The sequence below is a fragment of the Bipolaris victoriae genome (assembly GCF_000527765.1).
Source record: "Bipolaris victoriae FI3 unplaced genomic scaffold scaffold_28, whole genome shotgun sequence".
NCBI lineage: Eukaryota > Fungi > Ascomycota > Dothideomycetes > Pleosporales > Pleosporaceae > Bipolaris > Bipolaris victoriae.
In genome coordinates, this window is record NW_014575364.1 from 286,334 (window position 1) to 302,151 (window position 15,818).

Below are 15,818 nucleotides of genomic sequence, written 5' to 3' on the forward strand. Positions count from 1 at the left end.
AAAGGCCTTTTGGAAGACGCATTTTGCCTTGGTTTTCCCACAACACCAGCCGTCGCCATGCCGCCGTCATTACCGTGTGAGTGGGATAACGACTTCTGGGCCGACGAACGCTCATTCCCCTTAGATGCTGCCGACGTAGAGTCGCCTCTTAAGCCTGAAGAGCTGCAAGTCCTTCGCGCACAGTACGAGAAAGAGGGCGAATATGTTGGGTTGCAGACAAAGTTCAACTACGCATGGGTACGACTTCCCCGCTCTAACGGCTGTACCTCCACATGTGCGCAACGCCATATGCGACAACCAGGCTCATGATACTTTAGGGCTTGATCAAGTCAACCTCTCGTCCCGACCAACAAGAGGGCGTGCGCTTGCTCTCTGAGATCTTTCGCAACTCGCGCGAGCGTCGGCGCGAATGCCTCTACTACCTCGCTCTGGGCAACTACAAGCTCGGCAATTACGCTGAGGCCCGACGATACAACGAGCTCTTGCTGGAGCTGGAGCCTGCAAACTTGCAGGCTGGGAGCTTGAAGAGTCTCATCGACGAGAAGGTTGCAAAGGAAGGGCTTGTAGGTGCCGCGATTGTGGGAGGAATTGTTGTCGCTGCGGGCGTGGTGGGGAGCTTGCTACTAAGGGGTGGCCCGCGCAGATCGTGAAGTATGACCAACGGCGTTTCTCAGTCAAGATCAAGACGGAGGAACGGTAAAAAGTTGGGCATTCGTGCGCGTTGATGATACAAACACTTGGAAAGGCGTTGGTGGGCTCTATACCTCTGGCCAAGATGGTCAAACAAGACGGCATTTGAATACTTTGTAAATACAAAACCCTGTAATTCGCATTTGTGACCACGGACGAATACCAGCAGATGTCTGCGTCTGCTGCGTCGTCTGAATGTGACTGCTTCAACGGGTGGACAAAGCTGGAAGTCAATGGAACATGAAAGAAACCGAGGGACAGTCAATGGAACAAACGTGCCGCAGAGTCACGACCGGACAATCAATCGCATCGTGAACAAAATCACGCCAGCCGACCCGAGCATCCTCTTACTTCTCGACTACGCCCATTCAAATCCGGTTTTCCTCAAGCGCCCGTTAGACGAGTTCCGATCGTCTAAGACGCCCGCGGCGGGACATTCGTTGGATCCCTGCCCCGATAGCAACGTCATTTCCATCTGACATCGTCCGCACCAAATCGCCAAATCTCGCCGCACGCTTCTTCTTGTTATTTCTTCTCTGCCAATCCACGACCTATTCAGCGATTCTGGACTTCACAGTCATACTCTGTACCTGTCTGCATCTGCAGGGCGTCCCCACTTGGACAGCGTAACTGCCGACGGCGCATGACAGGGCTCCGAATTGATTGACTTGGGCGGTAGCTTCCGATCGACGTTTGTGCCTCTCCACTACTAGAGCGTTGCTTCCTGACTGGATCACTTGCACCAAACTCTCGACTACGCCCTATCACCCTACATATTATCCTACGCGATACGTACGCTATCATGGACCGGTCAAGTGGTGAGAATGCGCAATCACAAACCCAGCGGCCCGGCCACCGCGACATGATGTTTTGTCACGAATGCGCCGATGAATGGTACCGGGACGAACATGGTCTATCCTGCCCAGAATGCGGCTCAGACTTCACAGAGATCGTGAGTTGAGGCCGTCAAACCCAGCTTCCAGCTCACCACACGAGATGAAGCGGACATGAGTCGACTTTTGCTAATCCGGACCAGATTGAAGAGAACAATGACCCCCGAGACAGTAACATGTTTGGACATGACGGCGACGACTCTGACTCCATACCTGGTTTTGGACAAGGCCAACCTCGCAATCCGCACCATAATTCGTCGCATAATGACGATCCAGAGGAGGACGACATTAGCAATATTCGATTCGTACAGACCGCCCCCGGACGCTACAACCTACAAGCTACTGTCACCAGGTCCGTGTCCCCCCACGGAGGCATGCCACCAGGATCCATAGGCGGCTTTATGGCCATGCTGAACGGCTTGACTGGCGCTGGCCTACGGCCGCAGGGCCAGCAACAGACTCCGGGGCAAGGCCAGGGTGAAGGTCTCTTTTCTGGCCCAGGGACCAATCAGAATCAGTCTGCTTTCCACGAATCACAGAACGAAGGTACAGAAGGAGGCCCTCAGATCCGGGGAGGAAGATTCACATACCACGGTGGAGTTCGTCTCTTTCCTCCCGGCGGAAACGGCGCTGGGCGGGCCGAGCCTGTGGACGAGCTAACAAAGTAAGCAAAGCATACTGATCCATGACGATGCAATTGCTAATAAGGTGGATAGCGTTATGACGGGGCTCTTTGCCGCTTTCGGTGCACCTCCTGGCCACGTTCACGCCCATGCCTTTCCTCAAGGCGGAGCCCAGGGCTCTTTTAGTGGAGAGCACACTCATGGCCCTGGAGAACGGGTCATGGGCAACCCCATTCTCAACTTGTTCTCTGCAATGGGCATGATGGTTCCTGGGGCTGGCAACATGGGAGACTTTGTATATTCACAAGAAGGCCTCGACCGCATCGTCTCTCAGCTCATGGAACAGACGGCGACCAGCAATGCACCCGGCCCCGCCACTCAGGCTGATATCGACGCCCTACCCCGGAAAGAAGTTACCGAGGAGATGCTAGGCGAAGAGCACAAGGCTGAATGTAGCATATGTATGGACGAGGTTAATATCGGTGAACAGGTGACAATGCTGCCGTGCAAGCATTGGTTCCATCACCCGTGCATATCCGCATGGCTGCTAGAGCACGATACCTGCCCGCATTGCCGAAAGGGCATCACCAAGGGTGGTCAGGACCAGTCTGGCAACCCTGCCCCATCGGGCGGTCACGATGATCCCACATCCCAGATGCCTGGTGCGTTTACTGCGGGTTCGGGCACGTCGACTGACCCCCACGATGAGCCTGCAGCATCCCCAGGTCCACAATCCTCCACCGAGGGCAACTCGTCTAATAACGCAAATGCAGGCTCAGGCAATGGTGGCATCAGCGACCGGATACGAAGGGGTCTGTTTGGATCTCCACATTAGTTCGAATGAGCAGTTTGTGTTTTGTCAATATTAGCTGACACTCTTTTTTGTTTCATGCACAGGACGGAATCATTTGAGGAGGAGCAGAGAAGTTTTCCGTGAGGCGAGAAGAAACCGGCGGAGCGATACTGGCGGATATGCATGGGGCGAGAGTCAACTCAGTCGAGAAATCATGTCGAGGACCAGGGCTATCGCCCACCCTGGACATGGCCAGCAAATGGCTTTGCTGCACGTCTTGCACCGCCGTTCGCAGTCGGAGGGGGCACAAGTACAGACGGGGCGATCGCCCAGTGGCGCTCCCACGTGTGCAAGTGGAGGTGCTCCACCGCCTGTTTGCTCGTCTGAAGACGACGGTGCGCAGCCTGGTGCTGAGTCGAGGGCGGCCAGGCGGAGCTGGCGATCGGGTCTTGCAGCAGCATCAGCATCAGCTCGCACAAGGCGTCAACGGTCGACATGAGTCGAGGGGGTGTGCATTGGCCGTCCATTACAGTGGTTTAGCGGGTGGGACTTTCTTGATGGGTGCTATTTGGCGTTTCTTTGTTTCCCTTGATTCCTCTTTCCCTCCCGGCGTGTGAAGATGTGTTTTAGCGGGTTCTCTTGGTTTACATGAGTGTATGTGTGTTTATTTCCCCCTCCCTTTCCATTCCTCCCTCCTCGACGGATGGCCAAGCAAGGTTTAGGTAGTAAGCATAGTCTAGGGCGTTTTGAAGCTTAAATTGAGTTTCCATCACTTTTTCACTAGTGAACTATTGTAAATTGTTTTGCTTGATTGTGGGTGGTTCATAATATGTACTTTTTTTTTTTCCATACGTACACCAACTTACACAGAACGGAATGAACGTTGAACAGGGTAGTTGCTTACCCACGCCACGGCACACAAATAACGAGGGGGGCTTACCTTTTTTTTTACCTTTCAAGCTTCCCCCGCCCTCTTCTCCCCCCACGTAAATTGACTGACTAACCCCCATATTCGCAGCAAGCTCTCCTAGTTGGTGCATACTAAAAAACAAACTTGCCGGGTACTATCACCACTATATTATTGCTATTTTTTTTTCCGCGGCCTATCCGCGTCCAACACACGTGCCAAGTCCCTCCCCCCCGCCCACCCCTCTGCTCGGTCTTTTTTTTGGCAAACTCAGCGCTGCGTCGAAGGAGCATAGCTTACACTACTCTATGTATGTACGTCGATTTGGACTAGGTAAGTTGGACTTCAACGCGGGGGGGGGGGTTCAATTTCTGTTTCTTGCTCTTGCGGGTTTTATCCGTTTTTTTATTCGGATGAGGCGGGCGGGAAATGGTTTGAATTTAGAGTAGCGCAGTGTGATGATCTTTTGTGATTGGGAAGAGGCGGTGGAGGAAGGGGGGAAAGATAGTGTGAAGTGAGTGGCTGGGGTTGAATGTTTGGTTGGCGCGGGGGAGGGGAATGGGCGGCGCTTGTGCTTGCTCAACGGGCGAGGCGGCGGGTGCGGATATGCAGGGTATACTTTTCGAAAGGGAAAGAAAGGGACGAGGAAAAGGGAAAAAAAAAGGCCGACTGGCGTGGGTATTTGGAAGGGGGGTTTGAGATGGTGTGGTGATACGCGTTTGATGCGGTGAGGGATACGAATGAAAGATTTTTTTCTTTGCATGTCTTGATGTTGGGATTTTTTTGTTGATTGTGTAGTTTCTATTTGGGTTGGAGTGTTTTATTCACTTTTCTTTATGCATGAGGGTGGTTGGTTAGTTGGAGGGAATTAAGCTTTAGGGCTTTGGAGCACTTGGGCGAGGTAAAGGTCGTCCTTGACTACTAAGGCGATCACGAGCGTGATAGTGACATGGGGGCGAGGCGAGGCGTGCAACAGGACGAGGCTAGGGCGCTTTGGGCGAGTGGAAAAATGATGCTGATGGTGCGGATCGCCCGAACAACGCATCAACGCATCGACCGCTTAGTTTTTCTCTTCCTGTCATTTGAACGAGGGAAGAGGGAAAAAAGAGGGAAGTAAGCCCCGTAGCCCTGTTTTTTTGTATGTTTAGTTGGCTGGCTGGCAGATGCGCGTGCGCATGATACAGGGTGCAGCTGTCACGCTTTGTTGTTTAGTTGCCGCGGACCTCAGAGGTACGTAGAGAAGACAAAAAAAGAAAAGAGGAAAGTACATATTCACATGCTTTGCAGGATAACGGGCAAACAGAAGTGAAACTGTGCTTCGTTCTCAGGATTCAGCAGAAAAAAAATCACGACAAAAAAAGGCCGTGTGTTCCTGCAGGCCATTGGCGTTCGCATCATGCCGAGTCACATTTTCACGCGTCGTGTCCGTGCTGGGGCCTTGTGCGGGCGATGCGAGCGCTCGGTCAACAGTTTGGGGAGGGGGGGGGCAATTGGAGGGGTTGGAGGGGCAAAGTGGGAGAGAGAGCGAGTCGAGTGAGGTGTGTCGTGCAGGCTACCGCGCGTGCGAGAGAAAAGGTCGATGGTGGTCCGAAGGTGTGCAAAAGCACGTCGTTCTTGGACGCGACGTGGTGGTACTGACGTGCAGAGCTGTGATTGGCGTATGGGGGGTACCCGCGAGCAGTGGTGGAGACGTGGTGTGCTGGTGAGGAAGAGAGGCGGGGGGGCGAATACAGTACAAAAGGCCAGTCATGTCCTGGTTGTGTCTTGATCTCCAGGCAGACTCCTTGGGTGACCATCAAGGAAACAAAACCAAAAGAAAAAAAGAGATGACGGCAGCATCCGTCGACAACCTCATCGTCATGGCCAATGGTCAGTGGTCGATGGGGCGTTGTTGAAGATGGGGCGGCGGCAGCAGTGATGGCGGTAGTGGTGGTGGTGGCAGGGTTGTTAGTCGAGGCGGTAAGAAAGGGCAGGGGTGTGGAGCCGCGTGGGTGGGCGCGGACTGTGACCGCCCGTCATGCCATGCCATGGGCTTTTGTGTGTCTGGCGGCTTTGGGCGCGCATTAAAGCGTGTGAAGGGCAAGGCCGTGTCACAGCTGCTAAGAGGGATAGCATCGTATATGACTGGCTCTCCCCTCCCTCCTGCTCTGCATCATCCTCGTAGCCGACTGTTAGCGCCCGACTGCCCACCAGGGCTTGCATGCAGGATCCAACGTGTTGCTGTGCTTGTACATAAGTAAAGCTCCATTTCGTACCGTGCGGTGAGGAGACTTGACGGCCCGCCCACATTCAGAAAGGGCAACAAAATTTTCTTGTCGACGGACGTTCTCTTGATTGGATTGCCCTAAATCTGCCGTCCTAGTGGCGCTTCATCAAAAGCCCACCCCGACCAAACCCGACCGACTGATAGCACAAGAAGCGCGTGAATCATGCCGAGCTGGGGCAGGAAAGAAAGCTATGAGTGAGTCGCTGCCCCGTCAACGCCCTTCCCTCTTCCTCCTCCTCCCCTCCATCCCTCTCACACACCCCTCCTTCCCCTCACCACCACCCACCTGCCCCCCCAAGTCAGTGGGCTGCACCATCAACCACTTGTTTTCCTTTTCCTCTATCTGAGCCGCTTTCGGTAAGAAGCTCTACCCACACCCTTTGAGATCCTCTTTGTTGCACCCTCAACCTGTCACCTATTTTTTTTTCGGCTCCCTTCAACACCTGCCCCACCCCCACTCCCATTGTTGACCTGCACCACTGTCACATGTCAACTGGCCTGTTACTTGTTGCCTACCTCTCTTATACCAGACCAACACACTAACACTACCTCACAGGGTCTCTTCGAAAGAGCAGAAGCAGATCCTCGCCGATATCCAATCCGGCTCTCAGAAGTTTAGCAGACGGCTCCTCCCAGCCCGAACATTGAGCACTAGGAGGGACAGGAACGCTGAGCCTCTGGTACCCGTCACGGTCACTGCCGAAGGAAGCCAGCAAGAGGACCGCCGCGGACGCAAGTCGATAAGCTCAACCCGACCCGGCATCCCTAAGCGAACCAGCAGTATGAAGAGGGCATACAATTACTTCTTTGGCGCGGGCGCTCCAGTGCCCGCTCCTGTTGCTCCCCCAGTCACCACCACTGAGGCTACACCACCAAGCAAAGAAGACGTAAGGGCCTACGACAATGGCGTAGATACCCCGCCTGAGACACCCCGCGAGGCGCCCAGGCGGCTAAGTGAAGACGAGGCTGGTACGTAATTTGCACATGTTCCCCCTCCCCCACCCCACCTGCCCAATAACACATTCTCCAGCGATTCCCCGCTATCCAATCTCCCTCCATGCAAGAGGATCTCCACTAAACACACTACCTCCGAGCAACATACTGACCTACGGCTCTCCCCCATCAGCAGACTCTCCATCACCTCCTTCACCAGATGATTCTGACAGCCTTGAGACGCAAATCTCGAAGCTGAAGAAGAAGCTTGCCCGCGCCGAAAGTGACCTCGACGAGGCACAGCGCGTTGCCGCCACACAAGACGAGCATGTGCGAAGTCTAGAGGAGGATCACAAGGAGCGCGAGAAGGAGTTTGAGTCGCGTGAGCAGACATTGCAACAAGACAAGAAGGAACTCGAGGAGCACATGGTCAGTGTCGTTGTACAGCAAGTACGCGAAGCCAAGGCCAAGGAAAGGAACACTGTTCGCGAGGAATGCGAGACTGAGTTTCAGGCTAAGATTGCCGACGTGAACCAGGAGGTTGAGACCCTCCGCGCCACCGTTTCCGACCTTGAAAAGTCCATTGAGTCATACAAAGCAGAGATTGAGAAGCTCAAGGCCCAGATTGATAGCCAGCAGCCAGCCGCCACCGCTGCCGAGCCTGTCGACAACTCAGCAGAGCTTGAGGCCAAGGAGGCTGAGCTTGCTACTGTCAAGGCACAATTGGAGGAGGCGACCGCCGCAAAGAGCAGTTCTGAGAAGGAACTTGCTGAGGCTCTCGCCACCATTGAGGAGCTCAAGAGCAAGAATGCCGACACTGTCGCTAAGTCTGAGCTTGATGCTCTTGCTTCCGACCGTGACGCTCAGAAGACAAAGGTCGAGGAGCTTGCCGCCGAGGTCGCCGTCTTGAGGTCAGAGCTCTCTGGACTGGAGGAGCTCAAGTCGAAGCACGCTGAACTCGAAGCCGCACATAGCAAGCTCTCCGACGAGCTTGCTACCCGTGGTACCCAGGACGCTGATGCAGAGAAGGCTTCCAAGGTCGAGGCTGAAGGTCTTCGCAGCACCATTGCCGAGCTACAGGCTTCTCTCAAGGAAGCCAAGGACACTCTTGACCAAAAGGCCTCCGATCTCGAGGCTAAGACCAAGGAGCATGCTGCTGCCACCGAGCAGGTTGCATCTCTTACTGAGTCTTCCAAGACCGAAGTCGACAGCTTGAAGACTGAGATTAGTGATTTGCAGGAGAAGCTCAAGTCCGCCGACTTGTCCAAGGGTGACTCTGAGGAACTTGCTGAGAAGGTTTCTGCTCTCGAGAAGTCGTTGAAGGAAGCACAAGACAGCCTGGCCGCTAAGACATCCGAACTTGAGGCATCATCATCTTCTCTTGCTTCCGAGAAGGAGGCTGCCGTCAAGGCCGCCGAGGAGGCCAAGAGCAACGTCGATTCCCTCACTTCTAAGATTGCCGAACTCGAGGCTTCTCTCAAGGAAGCTCAGGAAAGCCTTTCCGCAAAGGACGCTGAGCTTGAGACCGCCAAGGGCGATGCATCCAAGGCCATCGGCTCTGCCAAGGAGGAGGTTGCTGGACTTCAGAGCACCGTCAGCAAGCTCGAGGCTGAGATCGAGAGCGCCAAGGGTTCTTCCGATGAGCAGACAGCTGCCGCCAAGAAGGAAGCTGAGGAGCTTCGCGAGAAGGTTGAGAAGCTCGAGGCTGAGTTGAAGGCCGCAAAGGAAGAGACTAGCAAGGCTTCCGAGGCTTCTGCCACCAAGGTCACCGAGCTTGAGGGTTCGTTGAAGGAAGCCCAGGACAGCCTTGCCGCCAAGGAGTCTGAGCTGACCGCAGCGAAGGAAGAGGCAAGCAAAGCCGTTGAGTCATCCAAGGGCGATGCTGAAGGTCTTCAAAAGACCATCTCTGACCTCGAGGCCTCGCTCAAGGAGGCTAAGGATAGCTTGGCTGCTAAGGAATCTGAACTCGAAGCCGCCAAGGGCGAGACTACCAAGGCTACCGAGTCTTCGAGCGCAAAGATTGCTGAGTTGGAGGCCAGCCTGAAGGAGGCCCAAGAGAGCCTCACCGCTCAAAAAGCCGAGTTGGACTCCAAGTCCGCTGATGCTGGCAAGGTTGCTGAGTTGGAGAAGGAGCTTGCTTCCGCGAAGGCTGACCTCGAAGCTGCTACCGCCGCAAAGGAAGAGTCGATCACTTCCGCAAAGGCTGACATTGAGGCTGCCACCGCTGCAAAGGACAAGGAGATCGCTTCCGTAAAGGCCGACCTCGAAGCGGCCACTGCCGCAAAGGAGGAGGCCATCACTTCCGCAAAGGCTGAACTTGAGGCTGCCACCACCGCAAAGGCTGATCTCGAGACTGCTGCCACCAAGAAGGATGAGGAACTTGCTTCAGCCAAGGCTGACCTCGAGGCTGCCGTGGCTGCAAAGGACGAGGCCACCAAGGCTACCGAATCATCCAAGCAGGAGACTGAGAGCCTTCGCACTACCATTAGCGAGCTAGAGGCATCCCTAAAGGAGAAGACTAGCCAGCTTGAGGCCAAGGAGGCTGAGCACTCGGAATCCGTCAAGGCCGCCGAATCCTCCAGCAACGACAAGATTGCCGTACTTGAGAAGGAACTCGCTGAGGCCAAGGCTGAAGCCAGCAAGGTTGCTGACCTCGAGGCTAAGCTTGCTGCTAAGGAGTCGGAGCACTCTGAGGCTCTCGAGGCTGCTCAGTCATCTGGCAACGAAAAGGTTACTTCTCTCGAGAAGGATCTTGCTGCAGCAGAGAAGGCAAAGGAGGCTGTGGAGGAGGAGCTCAAGGCATCCAAGCAGGCTGAGGCCGAGGCCAAGGAGAGCGCTGCAAAGGCTTCCGAGGGTTCTTCCAAGGCAGAGGCTCTTGAGACGGAGATCGCCGACCTCAAGGCATCTGCCGAGAAGTCGACTACCGAGAAGAACGAGCTGGAAGAGAAGATCAAGGCCAACGACTCCAAGATTGCTGAACTCGAATCTGCCGTCGAGGCTGCCAAGGCCAAGGAGTCTGAACTCACTGCCCTCCAGGCTAAGCTCGACGATTCCACCAAGGCCTCTGAGACTGCTACCAAGGACCTCGAAGCCGCTCAGGCTGAAGCTGCTGATGCCAAGAAGTCCCTCGAGTCTGTTCAGGCCACCCTGAAGGAGAGCGAGGAAAAGACCACTGCCCTGCAATCCGACTCGGAAACCCTGAAGAAGGAGCGTGACGAAGTCAAGGCTGAGCTGGCATCTGTCAAGGAGCAACTCGAGAAGGCAAAGGCTGCTCAGGAGGAGCTCAAGACGGCCAGTGCTGAAGTTGTCGAGAAGGCTGAGGCCAAGGAAGCTGAGCCCGTCAAGGAGGAGGCACCCGCTGCCGCCGATGTCCCTGCTACCGATGACATCAAGGAGACTGAAGTTGAAGCACCCTCAGAACCCGGTTCTCCCAGGGAGCCTGAAACTCCCTCGACACCTAACCCAGATGACAAGGACGACGATGGTGAGGCGACTGGCGAACAGACACCCGGCGGCTCTAAGAAGAAGAAGAACAAGAAGAAGGGCAAGAAATAGATGTCTTGATACCCTTTAATCAGAATGAAACGCGACGGAATCAAATGATGGAATGAATTCGGGATAGTATTAGGTTGGTTGGTTGGTTTGCATTATACCCTTTTGCTGCACTGGCAACCCTAGCCAAGCGGCTAGCTGTGTGTGTCTTGTGCGTGGGAGGAGGTCCACTCTCAGACTGCTGAGTTTGTGTCTTTTTTGATTGTTTTTCCGGCCCTTGATATGTGGTAATGACTCGCTCAAAGCAGCTCCTTTTTCTACGTCACAACGCAACAGTAATGATACGTTTTGATGGTGGAGAAAGTACGAGCGGTGCATGTGTAGGCGGCGAATGAGTATGAAAGAGAAAAAAAATGATGGGAGAATGAGATGAAATGCCTGAACGGTAGATAATGAGTTGCTTTTTTTTGCTGGCCACGCCTTTTTGTTCATAGACGAAAATCCGAATATACCCTACTCTTCTTTACTATAACATTTCAACTCAACTATGATACTTGGTGCCTCCTTGAACCTCAGGGCATTACCTATTTGTAAGAAAAAAAAAGAAGTATCATATGCTACTACGTATTTCCAAATCCCGAACACATTGTTGCATCGGTTCATACACTCTCTTTCCCTCCTCCCCCCCCCACGCCCACATGATCCTTGCTCTTATCACCCTACTAAATCTGTTTATTTATAGCAAAGGGAAAATATGGTAGGTTCGCTATTGTCACATGACTTTTCTATGATTCTTACTATCTATAACTATTCTACTTCTTCAACCATGTATGTAAGTTAATCATGTTTTTGTTTTTGTTTTGTTTTTCATGGAAAAAAGGGGGAGCATGTGTCGAATAATAACAATAATAATAATAATAATGAGAACTAGTGTTACTAGTACTTTTACTATGAAGGCTAATTTTGTTTTTGTTTTTTGATTTGGGCAAATTGTACTACTAGTAGATGGTGTGTATATACACACCCCTGTTCTTCTTCTTCTTCGTCTTCCATTTCGTTCTCGGTCACATCATGGTTATGCCAACTGAGGATGGCAAACACTTGACACCTTACGCGCGGTACTCATGTGATGATGTATTCTTCTTGTACATGCATATGTGTATGGCCCACATGTGAGTGGCGATTATTTTTCTTGGCGGAACAACGGGGTTTTGGGTGAACGGGGAGCCGAGTTGAGTGACCGGAGACGGAGGGTGTGGTAAAAAAGTGGCGGAGCTTACTTACGCGTGGGTACGAAATTACGCGGGGTTCGGTTATCGAATGCGAGTTCAGGTATTTTTGCATTTTTGCTCACGTGGGAAGTAACATATGCAGAGGCAAACTCGAGAGTATTGAGTTGTATTTTCAAAGTAAGGAGAACAAATAATTGTAAAGCGGTGTGGTGGGTATAAGCATACATTGATGTTGGCATTACAGTTGTGGTGTGACAATATTCGAACCAGGCTCAGTACACCCCCCCCCCCCCCCCAAAAAAAAAAAATCCGGTGGGAATCTCAGATAAGAAAACCAGGTGCGATAGTAGAAAGATCAACGCCGATAGTCAGTTAGACAAGGATGTTGCTAGGTTCGCGCCAAGAGATAGTATGGAAAGGAAGATCCCGCCCGCCCCGCAACCCCCCGTTTGCGCCTTGTGTCTAATGCAAGCCTCCCTGGATTGAGGAAAGGGTAGGAGTAAGTGTATATTGCGAAAAGGGCCGTGTAAAAAATGATGATGCAGTTCTAAGTGATGATGAGACAAAGTGGGATGGATGTGTCGTTGGTGAAGATCAGGGAAAACGTGGTGATGATGGATGGATTTGGGGAAGTAAAGACAAGTATTAAAACGATTGGGAATACAGAAAACAACAATGAAAAAAAAAACGCCTCGGTGATGCAAAAAGTCGGAAACTTGTTTCCCCCCAGCTGTGGAAATGCGGTTCATGATGGTGTGTCGTTTGCCTAGACCGCGCCGGCCGCATGATCAACAGTAAATCGCAAAAGTCAAAGGAGGCTGTGTATGCGTGCGCCGCTGCCTAGCAGATAGGTGGAGAAATGGGGAATGGGGGAAAAAGGCAGAAAGAGGAGCCCGCAAACGCCATTGATCCTGGGGTATGATGCGTCTAAGTCGAGAAAATGCAGAGAAAAACAAAAACCACCCGTCCTTGAACGCCTGATGAAGTCGCGGAATATTGTAAGAAAAAAATTCCAGAGTAGATGATGAGCCTGCGTAGGTAGGCAGACTTGTGCGAGGGAAGTCTGACGACGCGTGGTGTGGAGGACTATTGGGACGGGGCCCCGATCTGGCTAGTTTGCGATGGATCATGCGGACATTGGCTGATCACCCGACGTCAATCTTAGACCCACTACGCGTAGTCCTGGCTGTAACTCTGCGTTACCTTGCCGCTCAATCTTTTCTTCTCTACACCCTCGTTGTGCTCTCGCCGTACTGTTGGTAGGCGCTGTTGTTGGGCAGGTGGCTGAGCTCGCTGATCGCATCTGGTCGTGATATTTGCATGGCGTGCGCAATAGACGGCATCTCCGCAACGCCTGAAGCATTGAGATAGCTGTAATCCCAGGACCCTCGCGTCCCATGTGTGAGGGCTGTTTGGTAGGGCGACACCTGGTGGGTGGAAGCGCCCCACTGAGTCATGCTTTGCCCTGGAGGCGTCCTTTGAGCAACCGGCATGCTGTGTCCTGCTGACCCGTCGAGGCCTGCTGCCATCTTTTGGTGGGGGGATAGACTAGAAGATGGCATATGAGGGCTGTAGACTGTTGACGCAATCGATGCAGTCACTGCTTGTGTGGACGCGTTCCGATGGGTCTCCATTGTTGCCTGCGACGCGGCGCTTGGAGCGTATGTTGATGTTGATGCGAGGGGCAATGATCCGACGCCAGCCGTCGATGAATAACTGGCAGACTGGGAATTATTAGCTTCAAGTCTTGTAGCCGTGCGTTGGAGGGGAAACGTACATATTTGCTTATTATCTTCTTTAGTGCATGGGAGAGAATCTTCCACGGGAACACCTTTACATCCTTCTCGATATTGCGAGGTTTGGGGTTGGGAAACCCCATGATCACCTTGAAGAAATCCTCGCTGTCCTGCTTTGCTTTGGAGACAGTCAGAGGTCGGAAGCCTTCAAGATTACGACGAATGCGGTTCTTCTCCTCGACGGTAAAGCGCACGTTGACAAGCTGCTCGAGCAGATATATTGTGTCTACACTGGTGATGAAGTGTTCGTCCTTTTCTTCCCACCAGATACAGCTTACGCAAATGCTACGAGCCTTTCGGGTTTCCAGTGTAACGGGTGCAAAGGAGGTAGTTATAGTACTGCCCTGCTGCGACCTTTTGAACTCGACAAGCCGCCTCTTTGCATCAAGCTCTTCCAGAGTCCAGTCGTCACTCATCTTATCGAGATCTCCGTCAATCTTGAGAACCGCTTTTGACTGATACATGGAATAGGGGTTGAAAGGCTGAGTGGAGGAACTGCTGCCGCTTGCTTGCGCAAGATGTGTTGCGCGAACAAGAACTGGCGCTGCGATTGCGGATGGCGAGGGAAGCACAGGGGCCGCTGTCGAGGCACTGGACCGGACACCATGCACTGGAGAGCTGTAGGAGCCATAAGACTGCATATTTAGAGACATTTGCGACGACTTGTAATCACCATGGCCCATACTCATGCCTGATGGCACTGCGTAGAGGCCTTTCTGGGGGAATTCCTGACCATAGGCTGTTTGCTTGGATGAGTCGTAACCACTGCTCGAGCCGTACGGACTAGAAAGTGGAATATGGCTCTGGAGCGGTGAAACCTGCACGCCAGAATAGGCCCCAGAAGCTGCAGATGGTTTCGCAAATCGAGTAAACTTTGCGCGCTTTCCAACGTTGCCGGTGGTTGGGTAACTCTGATCGTCGTTGAGCTCATTGGAATACCTTCGCTTTCTGGAGAAATCAGACGAAGACTGGTAAGCCAGATTTGGCGACATGTCGGTGTAAGTGAATTTGCCTGCGTTTGTTTCGATTCGTGGGCGGCCCATCTTGTCCTCGATCTGCAGTTTCAACATCATGGTGGGATCCCAGGTGTTTGTGAGCGGGAATGGGGGCACCTCGACGTTGAGGACATAGTTGTACCACTGGTCATGGTCGTCGTACTCGACCTTTTGGAGTGCGCCGACGCACTTTTCGTCGCCAAACATGAGTGTGAAAGCGCAGTGATGTGCTTGGAGATCGTAATTCGTCCGGAGTTGCAGCGTTACGGTAGATCCAGCAGTGCCTTGGGCAGGAGTAATTTGTTCGGTGATTTCCGTTTCAGTAACTGTGAGGGAGGCGGGATGACGAACTGCTGCATCGATAAATGCTGGATCGGAGCGATGGTTGGCCGCACCGCGTGACTCGTAGGTTGAGCTAGGCAGGTAGGCCATGTCTGCACTTGAAGGCTCATGGGTCAGTCCCGCGGACGCACCCGTATACTGGGGACCGAATGCAGGCTGTATGATGCCAGGGTAGTTTGCAGCCTGATTTGATCTGGTGCTTTGGGCATCTGGGTAGAGGTGGTCAGTCAAACATGTTCATCGTTCGCACGTGGCCAAGTGCCGGGTTCATCCGACCCATCATTGGCAGGTGCCCCCCTTCCACATTCGTCAGATGAGGTAAAGATCACTCACCATACACATATTGATGGGGTTTGTCGTATCCTGACATGGACAGTGATTTTGCACTTTGTACAGCGCCCACAGCCCGAGTCCCGCCACAAGGACCCACGCTGCGCAATGTTTTAAATGTCTTATCAGTGCCCACAAAATGTGGCCTGAAGGCGCTGTCAGGCGAAAGCTGCGTTGATGTTAGCAGGCAGCTTAGGCGGTGGGGGTTTAGGATGCAGGCAGCAGATAGAGGGGGTCCAAGACTTGTAGTCGTGCCCCTGTTTGAGTTACTGCAAGCAGTGAAGCACGCACCTGATAGCTTGCAAAGACAGTGCAGGCCAGTTTGGTGGATGTCGGTATTTTGTAGCAAAATTTGCAAGTCTGGTGTTTTAGTGCGGAGAATGGGAGGGTTCGAGACAATGTTGGTGAACCTTTTCAGTAGCAGAGGTGATAGGGGCGGTCTACTTGGGGACGGGCAAACGGTGTCTTCAGGAGCGGGATTCATACGGGAGTCAGGATGACTTTGAGCGCCGGTATCAAACACTAG

The 15,818-nt window shown here is 53.0% G+C and overlaps 3 protein-coding genes across 3 annotated transcripts; 2 read left to right on the forward strand and 1 right to left on the reverse strand.

The window, feature by feature from the left end:
• Window positions 1-57: 57 nt before the first annotated feature.
• On the forward strand, window positions 58-3,041 carry COCVIDRAFT_36457 (hypothetical protein; the record flags this gene model as incomplete). Its single annotated transcript, XM_014702765.1, has 7 exons — window positions 58-76; window positions 125-237; window positions 318-563; window positions 1,370-1,642; window positions 1,727-2,247; window positions 2,300-2,883; window positions 2,932-3,041. The coding sequence occupies 7 exons, from the start codon at window positions 58-60 to the stop codon at window positions 3,039-3,041; spliced, it is 1,866 nt and encodes a 621-aa protein (XP_014558251.1).
• A 3,294-nt stretch (window positions 3,042-6,335) lies between these two features.
• On the forward strand, window positions 6,336-10,660 carry COCVIDRAFT_95020 (hypothetical protein; the record flags this gene model as incomplete). The annotated part of the gene is made up of 3 exons (XM_014702766.1): window positions 6,336-6,367; window positions 6,729-7,141; window positions 7,203-10,660. The coding sequence occupies 3 exons, from the start codon at window positions 6,336-6,338 to the stop codon at window positions 10,658-10,660; spliced, it is 3,903 nt and encodes a 1,300-aa protein (XP_014558252.1).
• A 2,395-nt stretch (window positions 10,661-13,055) lies between these two features.
• Window positions 13,056-15,332, reverse strand: COCVIDRAFT_95067 (hypothetical protein; the record flags this gene model as incomplete). Its single annotated transcript, XM_014702767.1, has 3 exons — window positions 13,056-13,553; window positions 13,607-15,171; window positions 15,296-15,332. The coding sequence occupies 3 exons, from the start codon at window positions 15,330-15,332 to the stop codon at window positions 13,056-13,058; spliced, it is 2,100 nt and encodes a 699-aa protein (XP_014558253.1).
• Window positions 15,333-15,818: the final 486 nt, after the last annotated feature.